This window comes from Entelurus aequoreus, linkage group LG11, assembly GCF_033978785.1.
Source record: "Entelurus aequoreus isolate RoL-2023_Sb linkage group LG11, RoL_Eaeq_v1.1, whole genome shotgun sequence".
In the NCBI taxonomy this organism is placed as follows: domain Eukaryota; kingdom Metazoa; phylum Chordata; class Actinopteri; order Syngnathiformes; family Syngnathidae; genus Entelurus; species Entelurus aequoreus.
Window position 1 is genome coordinate 73,867,757 of NC_084741.1, and position 16,618 is coordinate 73,884,374.

At 40.5% G+C, this 16,618-nt stretch overlaps 1 protein-coding gene across 3 annotated transcripts; it reads left to right on the forward strand.

Annotated features, from left to right (window-relative positions):
* rab11al (RAB11a, member RAS oncogene family, like) lies at positions 1-16,392 on the forward strand. 3 transcript variants are annotated; one of them, XM_062063975.1, is made up of 5 exons: positions 1-273; positions 12,747-12,942; positions 13,008-13,201; positions 13,284-13,364; positions 15,615-16,390. In XM_062063975.1, the coding sequence occupies exons 1-5, from the start codon at positions 234-236 to the stop codon at positions 15,752-15,754; spliced, it is 651 nt and encodes a 216-aa protein (XP_061919959.1). In that variant the 5' UTR covers positions 1-233; the 3' UTR covers positions 15,755-16,390. The 3 variants fall into 3 exon arrangements, with proteins under 3 accessions (XP_061919959.1, XP_061919958.1, XP_061919960.1); XM_062063974.1 differs by lacking the exon at positions 1-273 and adding an exon at positions 476-606 and having other exon boundaries at positions 15,615-16,392; XM_062063976.1 differs by lacking the exon at positions 1-273 and adding an exon at positions 2,853-2,980 and having other exon boundaries at positions 15,615-16,391.
* The last annotated feature ends 226 nt before the right edge of the window (positions 16,393-16,618 follow it).

The following is a 16,618-nucleotide window of genomic DNA, read 5'->3' on the forward strand; positions in this document are numbered from 1 at the left end:
GTGACGTCACGCCTTAGCTGTAGGGAAGTGACAGGAGGCGAGGAAGACGACGACGACAAAGTTAGTGAGGAAGAGAAGAGAAGAGAAGGGAGGAGTTCTTCTTCATCAGCTGACGTGTGCTTTGACAAGGACGTGCTCTTCTTCTTCTTCTTCTCCTCTTCTCGTCTCCTCGCAGGAAACTACACAACAAGGAGGAGAAAAGCCCGCTTCGACGAAGGCGAAGAGGAGAAACTATGACAGGCAGAGAAGATGAATATGATTACCTCTTCAAAGGTGAGTCCATTTTGTTTTCCTAGCGAGCTAAACACAACACCTGACTGACCTGACCCAAGTCGACGTGTATTTCCTCTCCTTCCGGCGTGTATTTCCTCTCCTTCCGGCGTGTATTTCCTCTCCTTCCGGCGTGTATTTCCTCTCCTTCCGGCGTGTATGTCCTCTCCTTCCGGCGTGTATTTCCTCTCCTTCCGGCGTGTATGTCCTCTCCTTCCGGCGTGTATTTCCTCTCCTTCCGGCGTGTAATGTCCTCTCCTTCCGGCGTGTATGTCCTCTCCTTCCGGCGTGTATTTCCTCTCCTTCCGGCGGCTGAATGCACCTGCTGTAACATAAGTAAGCATTTTGTCTGAACATTAGCATACCTTAGCTCTCCGCGGATTCCAGCGCTTCAAGCTAAGCCAAGAGGTGTGTGCTGGACAGTAGTCATCTTGTAAACATCTTTGTTGTGTGTTGAGAGAGTAGTCATCTTGTAAACATCTTTGTTGTGTGCTGGACAGTAGTCATCTTGTAAACATCTTTGTTGTGTGTTGAGAGAGTAGTCATCTTGTAAACATCTTTGTTGTGTGTTGAGAGAGTAGTCATCTTGTAAACATCTTTGTTGTGTGTTGAGAGAGTAGTCATCTTGTAAACATCTTTGTTGTGTGTTGAGAGAGTAGTCATCTTGTAAACATCTTTGTTGTATGTTGAGAGAGTAGTCATCTAGTAAACATCTTTGTTGTGTGCTGGACAGTAGTCATCTTGTAAACATCTTTGTTGTGTGTTGAGAGAGTAGTCATCTTGTAAACATCTTTGTTGTGTGCTGGACAGTAGTCATCTTGTAAACATCTTTGTTGTATGTTGAGAGAGTAGTCATCTTGTAAACATCTTTGTTGTGTGCTGGACAGTAGTCATCTTGTAAACATCTTTGTTGTATGTTGAGAGAGTAGTCATCTTGTAAACATCTTTGTTGTGTGTTGAGAGAGTAGTCATCTTGTAAACATCTTTGTTGTGTGCTGGACAGTAGTCATCTTGTAAACATCTTTGTTGTGTGTTGAGAGAGTAGTCATCTTGTAAACATCTTTGTTGTGTGTTGAGAGAGTAGTCATCTTGTAAACATCTTTGTTGTGTGCTGGACAGTAGTCATCTTGTAAACATCTTTGTTGTATGTTGAGAGAGTAGTCATCTTGTAAACATCTTTGTTGTGTGTTGAGAGAGTAGTCATCTTGTAAACATCTTTGTTGTGTGTTGAGAGAGTAGTCATCTTGTAAACATCTTTGTTGTGTGCTGGACAGTAGTCATCTTGTAAACATCTTTGTTGTATGTTGAGAGAGTAGTCATCTAGTAAACATCTTTGTTGTGTGCTGGACAGTAGTCATCTTGTAAACATCTTTGTTCTGTGTTGAGAGAGTAGTCATCTTGTAAACATCTTTGTTGTGTGTTGAGAGAGTAGTCATCTTGTAAACATCTTTGTTGTGTGTTGAGAGAGTAGTCATCTTGTAAACATCTTTGTTGTGTGTTGAGAGAGTAGTCATCTTGTAAACATCTTTGTTGTGTGTTGAGAGAGTAGTCATCTTGTAAACATCTTTGTTGTGTGCTGGACAGTAGTCATCTTGTAGGCATCTTTGTTGTATGTTGAGAGAGTAGTCATCTTGTAGGCATCTTTGTTGTATGTTGAGAGAGTAGTCATCTTGTAGGCATCTTTGTTGTATGTTGAGAGAGTAGTCATCTTGTAGGCATCTTTGTTGTATGTTGAGAGAGTAGTCATCTTGTAGGCATCTTTGTTGTCTGTTAAAGGCCTACTGAAATGAATGTGTTTTATTTAAACGGGGATAGCAGATCCATTCTATGTGTCATACTTGATCATTTTGCGATATTGCCATATTTTTGCTGAAAGGATTTAGTAGAGAACATTGATGATAAAGTTTGCAACTTTTGCTCGCTGATAAAAAAAAAAGCCTTGCCTGTAGCGGAAGTAGCGTGACGTCACAGGAGCTAGTATTCCTCACAATTCCCCATTGTTTACAATGGAGCGAGAGAGATTCGGACCGAGAAAGCGACGATTACCCCATTAATTTGAGCGAGGATGAAATATTCGTGGATGAGGAACGTTAGAGTGAAGAACTAGAGAGGCAGTGCAGGGTGTATCTTTTTTCGCTCTGACCATAACTTCGGTATAAGGTCTCATTGGATTCCACACACTCTCCTTTTTCTATTGTGGATCACGGATTTGTATTTTAAACCACCTGGGATACTATATCCTCTTGAAAATGAGAGTTGAGAACGCGAAATGGACATTCACAGTGACTTTTATCTCCACGACAATACATCAGCGAAGCTCTTTAGCTACTGAGCTAACGTGATAGCATCTGGCTCCAATGCAGATAGAAACAAAATAAATAAATCCCTGACTGGAAGGATAGACAGAAGATCAACAATACTACTAAACCATGGACATGTAACTACACGGTTAATAATTCTCAGCCTGGCAAAGCTTAACAATGCTGTTGCTAACGACGCTGAAGCTAACTTAGCAACTTAGCAACCGGACCTCACAGAGCTATGATAAAAACATTAGCGCTCCACCTACGCCAGCCAGCCCTCATCTGCTCATCAACACCCGTGCTCACCTGCGTTCCAGCGATCGGCGGCGCGACGAAGGACTTCACCCGATCACAGATGCAGTGGCGGCTAGCATCGGCTAGCATCGGCTAGCGCGTCTGCTTTCCAAGTAAGTACTCCTTGTTGTTTTGCTACAGCCAGCCGCTAATACACCGATCCCACCTACAACTTTCTTCTTTGCAGTCTCCATTGTTCATTAAACAAATTGCAAAAGATTCACCAACACAGATGTCCAGAATACTGTGGAATTGTTCGATGAAAACAGAGCAGTTTGTACGGTGACACATTGGGTACGAATACTTCTCTTGCCGTCGTGACGTCACACGCATACGTCACGCGCATACGCCATATCCTAAGGAGTTTTTCAAGCGGAAGTTTAGCGGGAAATTTAAAATGTCACTTTATAAGTTAACCCGGCCGTATTGGCATGTGTTGCAATGTTAACATTTCATCATTGATGTATAAACTATCAGACTGCGTGGTCGCTAGTTGGGGCTTTCAGTGGGCCTTTAAGTGAGTAGTCATCTTGTAAGGATCTTTGTTGTCTGTTGAGAGAGTAGTCCTCTAGTAGGCATCTTTGTTGTATGTTGAGAGAGTAGTCATCTTGTAGGCATCTTTGTTGTATGTTGAGAGAGTAGTCATCTTGTAGGCATCTTTGTTGTCTGTTGAGAGAGTAGTCATCTTGTAGGCATCTTTGTTGTATGTTGAGAGAGTAGTCATCTTGTAGGCATCTTTGTTGTCTGTTGAGAGAGTAGTCTAGTAGGCATCTTTGTTGTCTGTTGAGAGAGTAGTCATCTTGTAGGCATCTTTGTTGTCTGTTGAGAGAGTAGTCATCTTGTAGGCATCTTTGTTGTCTGTTGAGAGAGTAGTCATCTTGTAGGCATCTTTGTTGTCTGTTGAGAGAGTAGTCATCTTGTAGGCATCTTTGTTGTATGTTGAGAGAGTAGTCATCTTGTAGGCATCTTTGTTGTCTGTTGAGAGAGTAGTCATCTTGTAGGCATCTTTGTTGTATGTTGAGAGAGTAGTCCTCTTGTAGGCGGGCGATGGAAGCATCTTTGTTCTAGGTGACTGTTGAGAAGGTCCAAAAACTGGGACTACTCTTCAAAATGGAGTTGTTGACAAAACAGAAATAAAATAGACATTGTATTTGCTGACTAACACTGATGAAAAGGTGTGAAGTGTGAATATGTGTTTGATTTAGACACAGGTGGATTCTAAACACAAGGTGACACATCTGACAGAGAAAGTAACGTATGTCAAGTCAGGATGTAACACTAAATGTGGGATTTATTTCTTTTGGACATCCAGTGGGTCATTTGCATTGATGACATCTAAGCAGGTTCTTCTATCACAATGACACTTGAAGCCCATCCCTACATCATCAACTCACTTTTATTTATGAAGTGAAAGTTGACAACATGTGTGATATAAAGGTCTACAACATGTGTGATATAAAGGTCTACAACATGTGTGATATAAAGGTCTACAACATGTGTGATATAAAGGTCTACAACATGTGTGATATAAAGGTCTACAAGCACACTCGTCATACATTGAAGAAAAGAGCCCACATGAAGAAGTACTGAGTGATGGATGGATGGGTGATATGATGAATTGTTATTCCAGCAAAAGGAACATTAGCCTTTTTAAGGCCTACTTTGACAATGGCAGCACAAGCACTGCCTGGTGACTAAGCACACGTATGCAAAAAGACATATTTAGTGGTCAAGCACCAGTGGATAATGCATATGTTTAAGAGCTATTTCTTTCTTCATAATCATGTTTGAATCAGCTCATATTTTTCCATGTATACTCTGTATACTAGTTTCTCTTTGTCTTCAGATTGCCTGTTTAGACAGGGTCGTAAACCATCAGGAATGTGAACACAACCCCCAAGTCTCTCTTCTTATCAGTGTTGAGAGGAGGGGGGGGGGGGGGGGCTTTCTTTGTGTGAAAAGAGTTGCTTTTTCCTTTGGAATGCCAGATCAACTTGGGCTACGCATTTGGATGTGTTGTTCGAGGCTGGTCTCTATTCTGAAATATTTGACAATAAATTACAAAATACCTATTCTGTGCTTGGTGGTACCTTTGAGTTCAGTGTATATGTCATTAAGGAACTTGGGACTGACCAGCGTTTTACATCCCACTTGGAGGAACATCTGGTCAAACGCAACAGTAACAAAGAAATACGTTTGGTTAGGAGAAAATGGCTGATGTTGATGACGAGAGCAAAGGAAAGTTAAACAAAGCAGGATGTGTTGTCAAACTGGAAATACCTGCATGAAGGCCGTACAAAAGCTTTGTCACCCAGCAAAGACAAGGTGCGAGCATTCAGCAAAATGAATGTTTGCCTTTGATTTGTATTGCTTTTGAACTTTGTGTAACGCTTCTCTTTTTGTCCGAGTTACTTCCACCTTGTCAGGCATCAGCGCAGGAAGTTGTCCAACTCGCCAACGCCAGGCTTCCTTCCGCTTTACTGGCTGGAGCTCAAGATGACTGAACTAATAAGAGTACTGCATACCTTGTATCAGTAACAAACTCTTTATCTGCATGGAAATATCCTTCGTCTAATGACCTAACAGTTCAATATACTTGTGAATGACTTTAATGGTGTCCCACAGGGATCAATGTTAGAGCCCCAGAAACATTATTTATCTAATGACCTAACAGTTCAATATACTTCTGAATGACTTTAATGGTGTCCCACAGGGATGAATGTTAGAGCCCCAGAAACATTCTTCATCTAATGACATAACAGTTCAGTATACTTGTGAATGACTTTAATGGTGTCCAACAGGGATCAATGTTAGAGCCCCAGAAACATTATTTATCTAATGACCTAACAGTTCAGTATACTTGTGAATGACTTTAATGGTGTCCCACAGGGATCAATGTTAGAGCCCCAGAGACATTCTTTATCTAATGACATAACAGTTCAGTATACTTGTGAATGACTTTAATGGTGTCCCACAGGGATCAACGTTAGAGCCCCAGAAACATTCTTTATCTAATGACATAACAGTTCAATATACTTGTGAATGACTTTAATGGTGTCCCACAGGGATCAATGTTAGAGCCCCAGAAACATTCTTTATCTAATGACATAACAGTTCAATATTCTTCTGAATGACAATATAACCTTCATGGTGTCCCACAGGGATCAATGTTAGAGCCCCAGAAAAGTCCATGGATGAAACAGATGTCTATCAATGGATGAGACAAATACAGAACTTTCTCTAGATTGCCAAGATACCTGTGGCGCTGGGGGCGTGGTTGGGGGTGGGGGTGTGGTCACCGTGAAATCGTCGTATATTTTGCTTAATTTGCTATGGTATGATTGTCTTTGAAAAGGCTCAAAAAAGGTATGCATACATTTAAAAACAAATGTGGTCATTATTAGGCAAGGCAACTTTATTTGTAGAGCACTTTTCATACACAAGGCAGACTCAAAGTGCTTCACAGACAACAAAGTGAAATGAAAGAGAATAAAAGCAAAATTAAAATGCAGACAATAAAAATAAAAACAGTGCGAAAGTTAAAAGATTTAGCTGAAAGCTAAGGTGAACAAACACGTTTTCAGTCTGGTTTTAAAAGTAGTCAGAGTTGGGGAGAGTCTGACATCTTCAGGAAGTTTATTCCAGCTATTTGTTGCATAGTGACTGAATGATGCTCTCCCTTGATTGGACTTTACTCTGGGAACCGCTAACAGATTGCTCTCAGAAGATCTTAGTGATCTAGAGGGCGTATATAGTGGGAGCATATCAGTAATATACTTGGGCCCTAGACCATGTAGGGATTTATATGTGAGCAGGAGGATTTTGAAATCTATTCTCTGATGTACAGGGAGCCAATGTAAGGATTTAAGAATTGCTGTAATGTGCTCACATGTTTTGGTCTTTGTTAGAACTCTAGCAGCAGCGTTCTGAACAAGCTGTAGCTGCCTGACAGTTTTTTTGGGGAAGACCTGCAAGGAGACCATTACAATAGTCTAGCCTACTGGTAATAAAGGCATGTACAAGTTGTTCTAAGTCTTGAGCTGACATGAGCCCTCTAAGTCTTTTTACATTTTTGAGGTGATAGTAGGCCGATTTTGTTACTGATTTGATGCGACTGTCGAAATGTAAATCAGAATCTAAAATAACCCCAAGATTTCTGGCTTTATTTGAGGTTTTCAGGGACAGGGATTGAAGGTGTTGGATGACTTTAAAGCTTTCTTTTTTAGCAGCAAAAACAATGATCTCAGTTTTATCTTCATTTAGTTGTAGGAAATTTTGGCACATCCAGTGTTTGACTTGCTCAATGCACTGGCACAGAAGATCTATGGGGCGATAGTCATTTGGCGATAGCGCTACATAGATTTGGGTGTCATCGGTATAGCAATGATGGTCAATGTTATTATTTTGCATGATTTGTCCTAGTGGGAGCATATGGATGTTAAATAAAGTCGGCCCCAAGATTGAACCTTGGGGGACTCCACACCTTAGGTTGGTTGCTTCTGATACAAAGTCACCAATGGAAACAAAATAGTTCCTATCTTGTAGATATGACTTGAACCAGCTTAAAACTGTGCCTGAGATCCCCACCCAGTTTTCCAACCAGTCCAAAAGTATTGATTAATTAGTACTAACATATATTTTGATATTTGTTCAATTGTTGCTGTGTATTGTATAATGTACTTTGTTGAGAATGTTTCAAGTGTTTAGTGCAGTGATGTTTGATACACGTACCACCACTGGTATGCAGGGTCCATCTAGTGGTATGCCAAATAATCACTTAATGAAATATTCAAATGCAGTGTTACTGTTCAAACTGTTTGCAATCTTACAGTGGCTAAAATGTTAGATATACTTGTTAAATAAAACATCTGCCTTGTTTTTAATGAATACTTGGGCCTGTTACGCTACTGTATTTTCATGTTAGTCATTATAATGGTACTTGAAAGGCCACTATCAGTCACATTAAGGGGAAACCCTGAACCAGTCTGCCTAAAAACCTAAATATAGTTTTGAAAAAGGACTGTCTTAATGCATAGACCGGAATTCTGATACAAAAACTTGTCATTAAGTTAGTCTGCCCTCATCAATTTAAAAGTGATGTAACCTGTTCTAGCATTTCATATATTTTTGCAAAGCCATTTGAAGCAACAACTAATCTGACCAAACAGGTTCCTCCTCCCAGAATTAGCATCATAGTTCACGTGAACATCCAGGCTTGGGCTCGGCTGCTTTATGATCATTACTTCATCCAATATTACAGCTGGAATGGAAGTTTGATGTCTTCTGGCTGCGTAGTGCTACGCCAACAAGGTTTGTAAATAATATATAGTAGCTAAAGAAAGCCAGCATGCAAATAATCGCAGTTACCTCTTTTTGCTTTATTCTGCCCTAACAAGGTAAAGACCATTAGAGCTGAACTTAAAGTAGACTAGTGTCTTAATAATGATCATGGATTAGATTTATATCACTGAAAGTGCTTCACAGAGAAGTGAGAAGCCATCATTCATTCACACCTGCTGGTGGTGGTGGTGGTGGTGGTGGTAAGCTACATGTGTAGCCACAGCTGCCCTGAGGTAGACTGGTGGTGGTGGTGGTGGTGGTAAGCTACATGTGTAGCCACAGCTGCCCCGAGGTAGACTGACGGAAGCGTGGCTGCCAGTTTGCCCCTCCGACCACCATTCACCAGTGTCCTGCCCAAGGACACAACGGCAGTTGTGATTGGGATGGCAAGAGGCGGGGAGCAGTTTCTGGCACGGCCGCTCTACCAACCACGCCATGCCGCCCCGTCCTCTTGTCTCGTGAGGCCATCCTCGCCATGACTAACACGTTGCAGCAATACCAGTGTTGAAACATGACTTGCTTCTTTGTCAATGCAATTGCAACAACATTAAAGTTCCTATTTCCTAATAGCAAGGATGAGTCACCTTAGACGTTCTTTATCTAAAGCATTTTAAAGACAGCGTCTGAATTGGAGGAAGTACAAATAAATAATTCTCCTCAGTGGTGGACATTAAAGGGGAACTGCTCTTTTTTAGGGAATTTGCCTCTCGTTCACAATCAATATGAAAGATATACAACGGATGGAGATTTCTCTTTAAATATGAAATAAAAGTCCACTTCCAGAGTAGCCAATGGAAGGTCCTCTAGTCCGCTCATGAAATCAGATAAGTAACCATTTAAAGGCCTACTGAAATGATTTTTTAAAATTTAAACGGGAATAGCAGATCCATTCTATGTGTCATACTTGATCATTTCGCGATATTGCCATATTTTTGCTGAAAGGATTTAGTAGAGAAAATCGACGATAAAGTTCGCAACTTTTGCTCGCTGATAAAAAAAAAGCCTTGCCTGTAGCGGAAGTAGCGTGACGTCACAGGAGCTAGTATTCCTCACAATTCCCCGTTGTTTACAATGGAGCGAGAGAGATTCGGACCGAGAAAGTGATGATTACCCCATTAATTTGAGCGAGGATGAAAGATTCGTAGATGAGGAACGTTACAGTGAATGACTTGAGAGGCAGCGATGGACGTATCTTTTTTCGCTCTGACCGTAACTTAGGTACAAGCTGGCTCATTGGATTCCACACTCTCTCCTTTTTCTATTGTAGATCACAGATTTGTATTTTAAACCACCTGGGATACTATATCCTCTTGAAAATGAGAGTCGAGAACGCGAAATGGACATTCAGTGCCTTTTATCTCCACGACAATACATCGGCGAAACGCTTTAGCTACGAGCTAACGTGATAGCATCTTGCTTTAACTGCATATAGAAACAAAAGAAATAAACCCCTGACTGGAAGGATAGATAGAAAATCAACAATACTATTAAACCGTGGACATGTAAATACACGGTTAATGCTTTCCAGGCTGGCGAAGGTTAACAATGCTGTGCTAACGACGCCATTGAAGCTAACTTAGCAACCGGACTGCACAGAGCTATGCTAAAAACATTAGCTCTCCACCTACGCCAGCCAGCCCTCATTTGCTCATCAACACCCATGCTCACCTGCGTTCCAGCGATCGGCAGAAGGACGAAGGACTTCACCCGATGCGTTTGGCGGCCCGGAGACGTAGGAAGTCAAGGTGAAGTCGGCGGCTAGCGCGGCTAGCGCTCCAACAAAGTCCTCCTGGTTGTGTTGCTGTAGTCCGCTGCTAATACACCGATCCCACCTACAACTGTCTTCTTTGCAGCCTTCATTGTTCATTAAAAAAATTGCAAAAGATGTCCAGAATACTGTGGAATTATGAAATGAAAACAGAGCTTTTTGTATAGGATTCTACGGGGTACCATAACTTCCGTTACTCGGACTTCGTCACGCGCATACGTCATCATACCGCGATGTTTCAGCCGGATATTTCCCAGGAATTTTAAAATGTCACTTTATAAGTTAACCCGGCCGTATTGGCATGTGTTGCAATGTTAAGATTTCATCATTGATATATAAACTATCAGACTGCGTGGTCGCTAGTGGTGGCTTTCAGTAGGCCTTTAATACTCCATTTACATTTGGTGACTTGAATATTTACCAAGTATTAGTCATATTAATATTATAAGTACTGACGCAGATGAACTATTTACAGCGGCACCGTGATCACTTCCTGTGTGCTGATGTTTACATCCTGGAGTGCCCGTCAGTTTGTTGTAGATCACAAATCATGCTTCTCACCTGGACAGAAGGTGGCCCTTGATATAATCTGACAAGTTGGGACACATTGACAGCCACATAAGACCTGGAACTGGTGATAGGCCACATTCTACAAAAAAGTGCAGTTGCCCTTTTTAAAACTTCAGCTTTATTATGTGGACATGTACCAGAACATTCTGCATTCTTTATTATTGTACATGTAACAGAACATACTGCATTATTATTGTACACGTACCAGAACATTCTGCATTCTTTATTATTGTACATGTACCAGAACATACTGCATTATTATTGTACACGTACCAGAACATACTGCATTATTATTGTACACGTACCAGAACATTCTGCATTCTTTATTATGTGTACATGTACCAGAACATACTGCATTATTATGTGTACATGTACCAGAACATACTGCATTATTATTGTACATGTACCAGAACATACTGCATTATTATTGTACACGTACCAGAACATTCTACATTCTTTATTATGTGTACACGTACCAGAACATACTGCATTATTATTGTACATGTACCAGAACATTCTGCATTCTTTATTATGTGTACATGTACCAGAACATACTGCATTATTATTGTACACGTACCAGAACATACTGCATTATTATTGTACACGTACCAGAACATACTGCATTATTATTGTACACGTACCAGAACATACTGCATTATTATTGTACACGTACCAGAACATACTGTATTATTATTGTACACGTACCAGAACATACTGCATTATTATTGTACACGTACCAGAACATACTGCATTATTATGTGTACACGTACCAGAACATACTGCATTATTATTGTACACGTACCAGAACATACTGCATTATTATTATACACGTACCAGAACATACTGCATTATTATTGTACACGTACCAGAACATACTGCATTATTATTATACACATACCAGAACATACTGCATTATTATTGTACACGTACCAGAACATACTGCATTATTATTGTACACGTACCAGAACATTCTACATTCTTTATTATGTGTACATGTACCAGAACATACTGCATTACTATTATACATGTACCAGAACATACTGCATTATTATTGTACACGTACCAGAACATTCTGCATTCTTTATTATGTGTACATGTACCAGAACATACTGCATTATTATTGTACACGTACCAGAACATACTGCATTATTATTGTACACGTACCAGAACATACTGCATTATTATTGTACACGTACCAGAACATACTGCATTATTATTGTACACGTACCAGAACATACTGTATTATTATTGTACACGTACCAGAACATACTGCATTATTATTGTACACGTACCAGAACATACTGCATTATTATGTGTACACGTACCAGAACATACTGCATTATTATTGTACACGTACCAGAACATACTGCATTATTATTATACACGTACCAGAACATACTGCATTATTATTGTACACGTACCAGAACATACTGCATTATTATTATACACATACCAGAACATACTGCATTATTATTGTACACGTACCAGAACATACTGCATTATTATTGTACACGTACCAGAACATTCTACATTCTTTATTATGTGTACATGTACCAGAACATACTGCATTACTATTATACATGTACCAGAACATACTGCATTATTATTGTACACGTACCAGAACATACTGCATTATTATTATACACATACCAGAACATACTGCATTATTATTGTACACGTACCAGAACATACTGCATTATTATTGTACACGTACCAGAACATTCTACATTCTTTATTATGTGTACATGTACCAGAACATACTGCATTACTATTATACATGTACCAGAACATACTGCATTATTATTGTACACGTACCAGAACATACTGCATTATTATGTGTACATGTACCAGAACATACTGCATTATTATTATACATGTACCAGAACATACTGCATTATTATTATACATGTACCAGAACATACTGCATTATTATTATACATGTACCAGAACATACTGCATTATTATGTTTTGGGACCAACAAGACAAAAGCAAACCTTTTAATCCACATTACAAAAGATCTTTCCAATAACAAAAATATGTACAACTCCTGGATTCCATGACTCCGACAGTAAGTTTGCACAAAGTTGTGTTAAATCCAAATGATGGGAAAACAGACTTGTAAATTCTCCTGATGTCAACCACAATCCAGCATTGTTGAAGATCCTTAGACTCATCCCTTTCTTTGTTTTGTCTTTTGTAAGTGGTCCTGATTGGAGACTCGGGCGTGGGCAAAAGCAACCTGTTGTCTCGCTTCACCCGCAACGAGTTCAACCTGGAGAGCAAGAGCACCATCGGTGTGGAGTTCGCTACACGGAGCATCCAAGTGGAGGGCAAGACCATCAAGGCTCAGATCTGGGACACGGCCGGACAGGAGCGCTACAGAGCCATCACTTCTGCGTAAGGCACACCCACGTCAAATAAGAAGATCCAATACGAAAGCGGTAGTTGTCTTTACCACGCAGCTACTATCGCGGCGCCGTCGGCGCGCTCCTTGTCTACGACATCGCCAAGCACCTGACCTACGAGAACGCAGAGCGCTGGCTGAAGGAGCTCCAAGACCACGCCGACAACAACATCGTTATCATGCTGGTGGGAAACAAAAGCGACCTACGTCACCTCAGGGCGGTGCCCACGGACGAGGCCAAGGCCTTCGCAGGTAACTAGCTAACGCCAAGGAAGTAAGCAAACTAAGGGTTAGGGTTAGTAGCGGTGCTATAATGTGCGTGTCTTTTTCACAGAAAAATATGGCTTGTCTTTTTTGGAGACGTCGGCGTTGGACTCGTCTAATGTGGAGCTTGCCTTCCAAACCATCCTCACTGGTGATTCTATCTTACCTCACTTTCTTCCTCTTCATTCTCATTCCATTCACAAGTATTTATTTGTATATTCTTCAACTAGTGTTGCCAAACACTTTATAATCACACTTACCGGGTTAGGGTTAGGGTTAGTAAAAGTGTAAAAGGGTTAGGGTTAGGGTGTAAAAGTATGCTAGTCACTAGATGGTGGGAATAAAGTAGAAACTAGCCCGTGTAAAAGTATGCTAGTCACTAGATGGTGGGAATAAAGTAGAAACTAGCCCGTGTAAAAGTATGCTAGCCACTAGATGGTGGGAATAAAGTAGAAACTAGCCCGTGTAAAAGTATGATAGCCACTAGATGGTGGTAATAAAGTAGAAAATAGCCAGTGTAAAAGTATGATAGCCACTAGATGGTGGTAATAAAGTAGAAACTAGCCAGTGTAAAAGTATGCTAGCCACTAGATGGTGGGAATAAAGTAGAAACTAGCCCGTGTAAAAGTATGCTAGTCACTAGATGGTGGGAATAAAGTAGAAACTAGCCCGTGTAAAAGTATGCTAGCCACTAGATGGTGGGAATAAAGTAGAAACTAGCCCGTGTAAAAGTATGCTAGCCACTAGATGGTGGGAATAAAGTAGAAACTAGCCCGTGTAAAAGTATGCTAGCCACTAGATGGTGGGAATAAAGTAGAAACTAGCCCGTGTAAAAGTATGATAGCCACTAGATGGTGGTAATAAAGTAGAAAATAGCCAGTGTAAAAGTATGCTAGCCACTAGATGGTGGTAATAAAGTAGAAAATAGCCAGTGTAAAAGTATGATAGCCACTAGATGGTGGTAATAAAGTAGAAACTAGCCAGTGTAAAAGTATGCTAGCCACTAGATGGTGGGAATAAAGTAGAAACTAGCCAGTGTAAAAGTATGCTAGTCACTAGATGGTGGGAATAAAGTAGAAACTAGCCGGTGTAAAAGTATGCTAGCCACTAGATGGTGGTAATAAAGTAGAAACTAGCCCGTGTAAAAGTATGCTAGCCACTAGATGGTGGTAATAAAGTAGAAACTAGCCCGTGTACAAGTATGCTAGCCACTAGATGGTGGTAATAAAGTAGAAACTAGCCAGTGTAAAAGTATGCTAGCCACTAGATGGTGGTAATAAAGTAGAAACTAGCCCGTGTACAAGTATGCTAGCCACTAGATGGTGGTAATAAAGTAGAAACTAGCCCGTGTACAAGTATGCTAGCCACTAGATGGTGGTAATAAAGTAGAAACTAGCCAGTGTAAAAGTATGCTAGCCACTAGATGGTGGTAATAAAGTAGAAACTAGCCCGTGTACAAGTATGCTAGCCACTAGATGGTGGTAATAAAGTAGAAACTAGCCCGTGTACAAGTATGCTAGCCACTAGATGGTGGTAATAAAGTAGAAACTAGCCTGTGTAAAAGTATGATAGTCACTAGATGGTGGTAATAAAGTAGAAACATGTTGACATTAGTGCAGGGAATTTCCACACAGATGAATAGTGGAACTCTAATGGAGTGAATACCTCAACCTGACTTATAATAGTGGAACTCTAATGGAGTGAATACCTCAACCTGACTTATAATAGTGGAACTCTAATGGAGTGAATACCTCAACCTGACTTATAATAGTGGAACTCTGATGGAGTGAATACCTCAACCTGACTTATAATAGTGGAACTCTGATGGAGTGAATACCTCAACCTGACTTATAATAGTGGAACTATAATGGAGTGAATACCTCAACCTGACTTATAATAGTGGAACTCTGATGGAGTGAATACCTCAACCTGACTTATAATAGTGGAACTCTAATGGAGTGAATACCTCAACTTGACTTATAATAGTGGAACTCTAATGGAGTGAATACCTCAACCTGACTTATAATAGTGGAACTCTGATGGAGTGAATACCTCAACCTGACTTATAATAGTGGAACTCTAATGGAGTGAATACCTCAACCTGACTTATAATAGTGGAACTCTAATGGAGTGAATACCTCAACCTGACTTATAATAGTGGAACTCTAATGGAGTGAATACCTCAACCTGACTTATAATAGTGGAACTCTAATGGAGTGAATACCTCAACCTGACTTATAATAGTGGAACTCTGATGGAGTGAATACCTCAACTTGACTTATAATAGTGGAACTCTAATGGAGTGAATACCTCAACCTGACTTATAATAGTGGAACTCTAATGGAGTGAATACCTCAACCTGACTTAGCAACATTAGCTAACACTCTCCATCCCTCCTCAGCCATCTACAACATCGTGTCTCAGCGGCAGATGTCAGGGCGAAGTGACTCGGACTTCTCTCCCGCCTCCAACGTGGTGCCCATCACGGTGGAGCCCACCCAGAACTCCTCCAATAAGGGCATGTGCTGCCAGAATAATTGACTGGGAGTTAGAGCAAGAAGAGGTGGGTAGAGACCAGCACCTCACACATGGACCACTCCAGTTAGCTCTTTTCAATGGACTCTAGTAGTTTGGAGGGCATTTAGCCGTTTTTAAAATGGAGATAAGCAGACGTGTGGCGCGGCTCCATCAGCAAAACCTAATCACAAGTTATTGGCAATTTCATAATAGCCTTTTTTTCTTTGAAATGGCCATCTTTACTGAACAGTCACTATAAATGTCCACAAAGACATATTTATTCAACACTAGATGACAATGCTTTGAAATCCTAACTTCCCTGAGGGGACATGTCATTTGTACCTTTTAAGACCTTTCTTCTGGATGATTTATGCTATGCTACACCTTTAAATGAATAGTGATGGGTGGGACCGAGGACCCTTTTTCTCTTTCACCGCTGACACTAGCAGCCTTTTTGCCTTCTGCTCACTTTGCTTCTTGTTTCCCATTAAGTAGCTGATGCAGGTTGTTAGGAAGTAAGGGCTTGATTCAATTTGTGTGTTGCCTTCTTAAACTGGGTGGTGTAGGTTCGGGCTTTTTGTTTGAAAAGAAACAAAGCATTTATTCTAATATGTATATTGGACTGCATCTGTATAAATAAATCTCATTTGTAATAGACCGTCTCTAATCTGCTCTCTTTGACACAGTCCTAGTGGTTATGATCACTAATTACACAAAGCAGACTTCCATTTGCTCTGCTCCAAACACAACAATGCCTTCAGCTGTGGTTTTGTTAGCGCAAGAATCAGACTTGCTTTTATACATTGAAAAAGTCCATGAAATGTTGCATATTTCATGGACTTAATATGTGACAGATAATGTCCAGGCAGATATGAGGATGTATGCGTC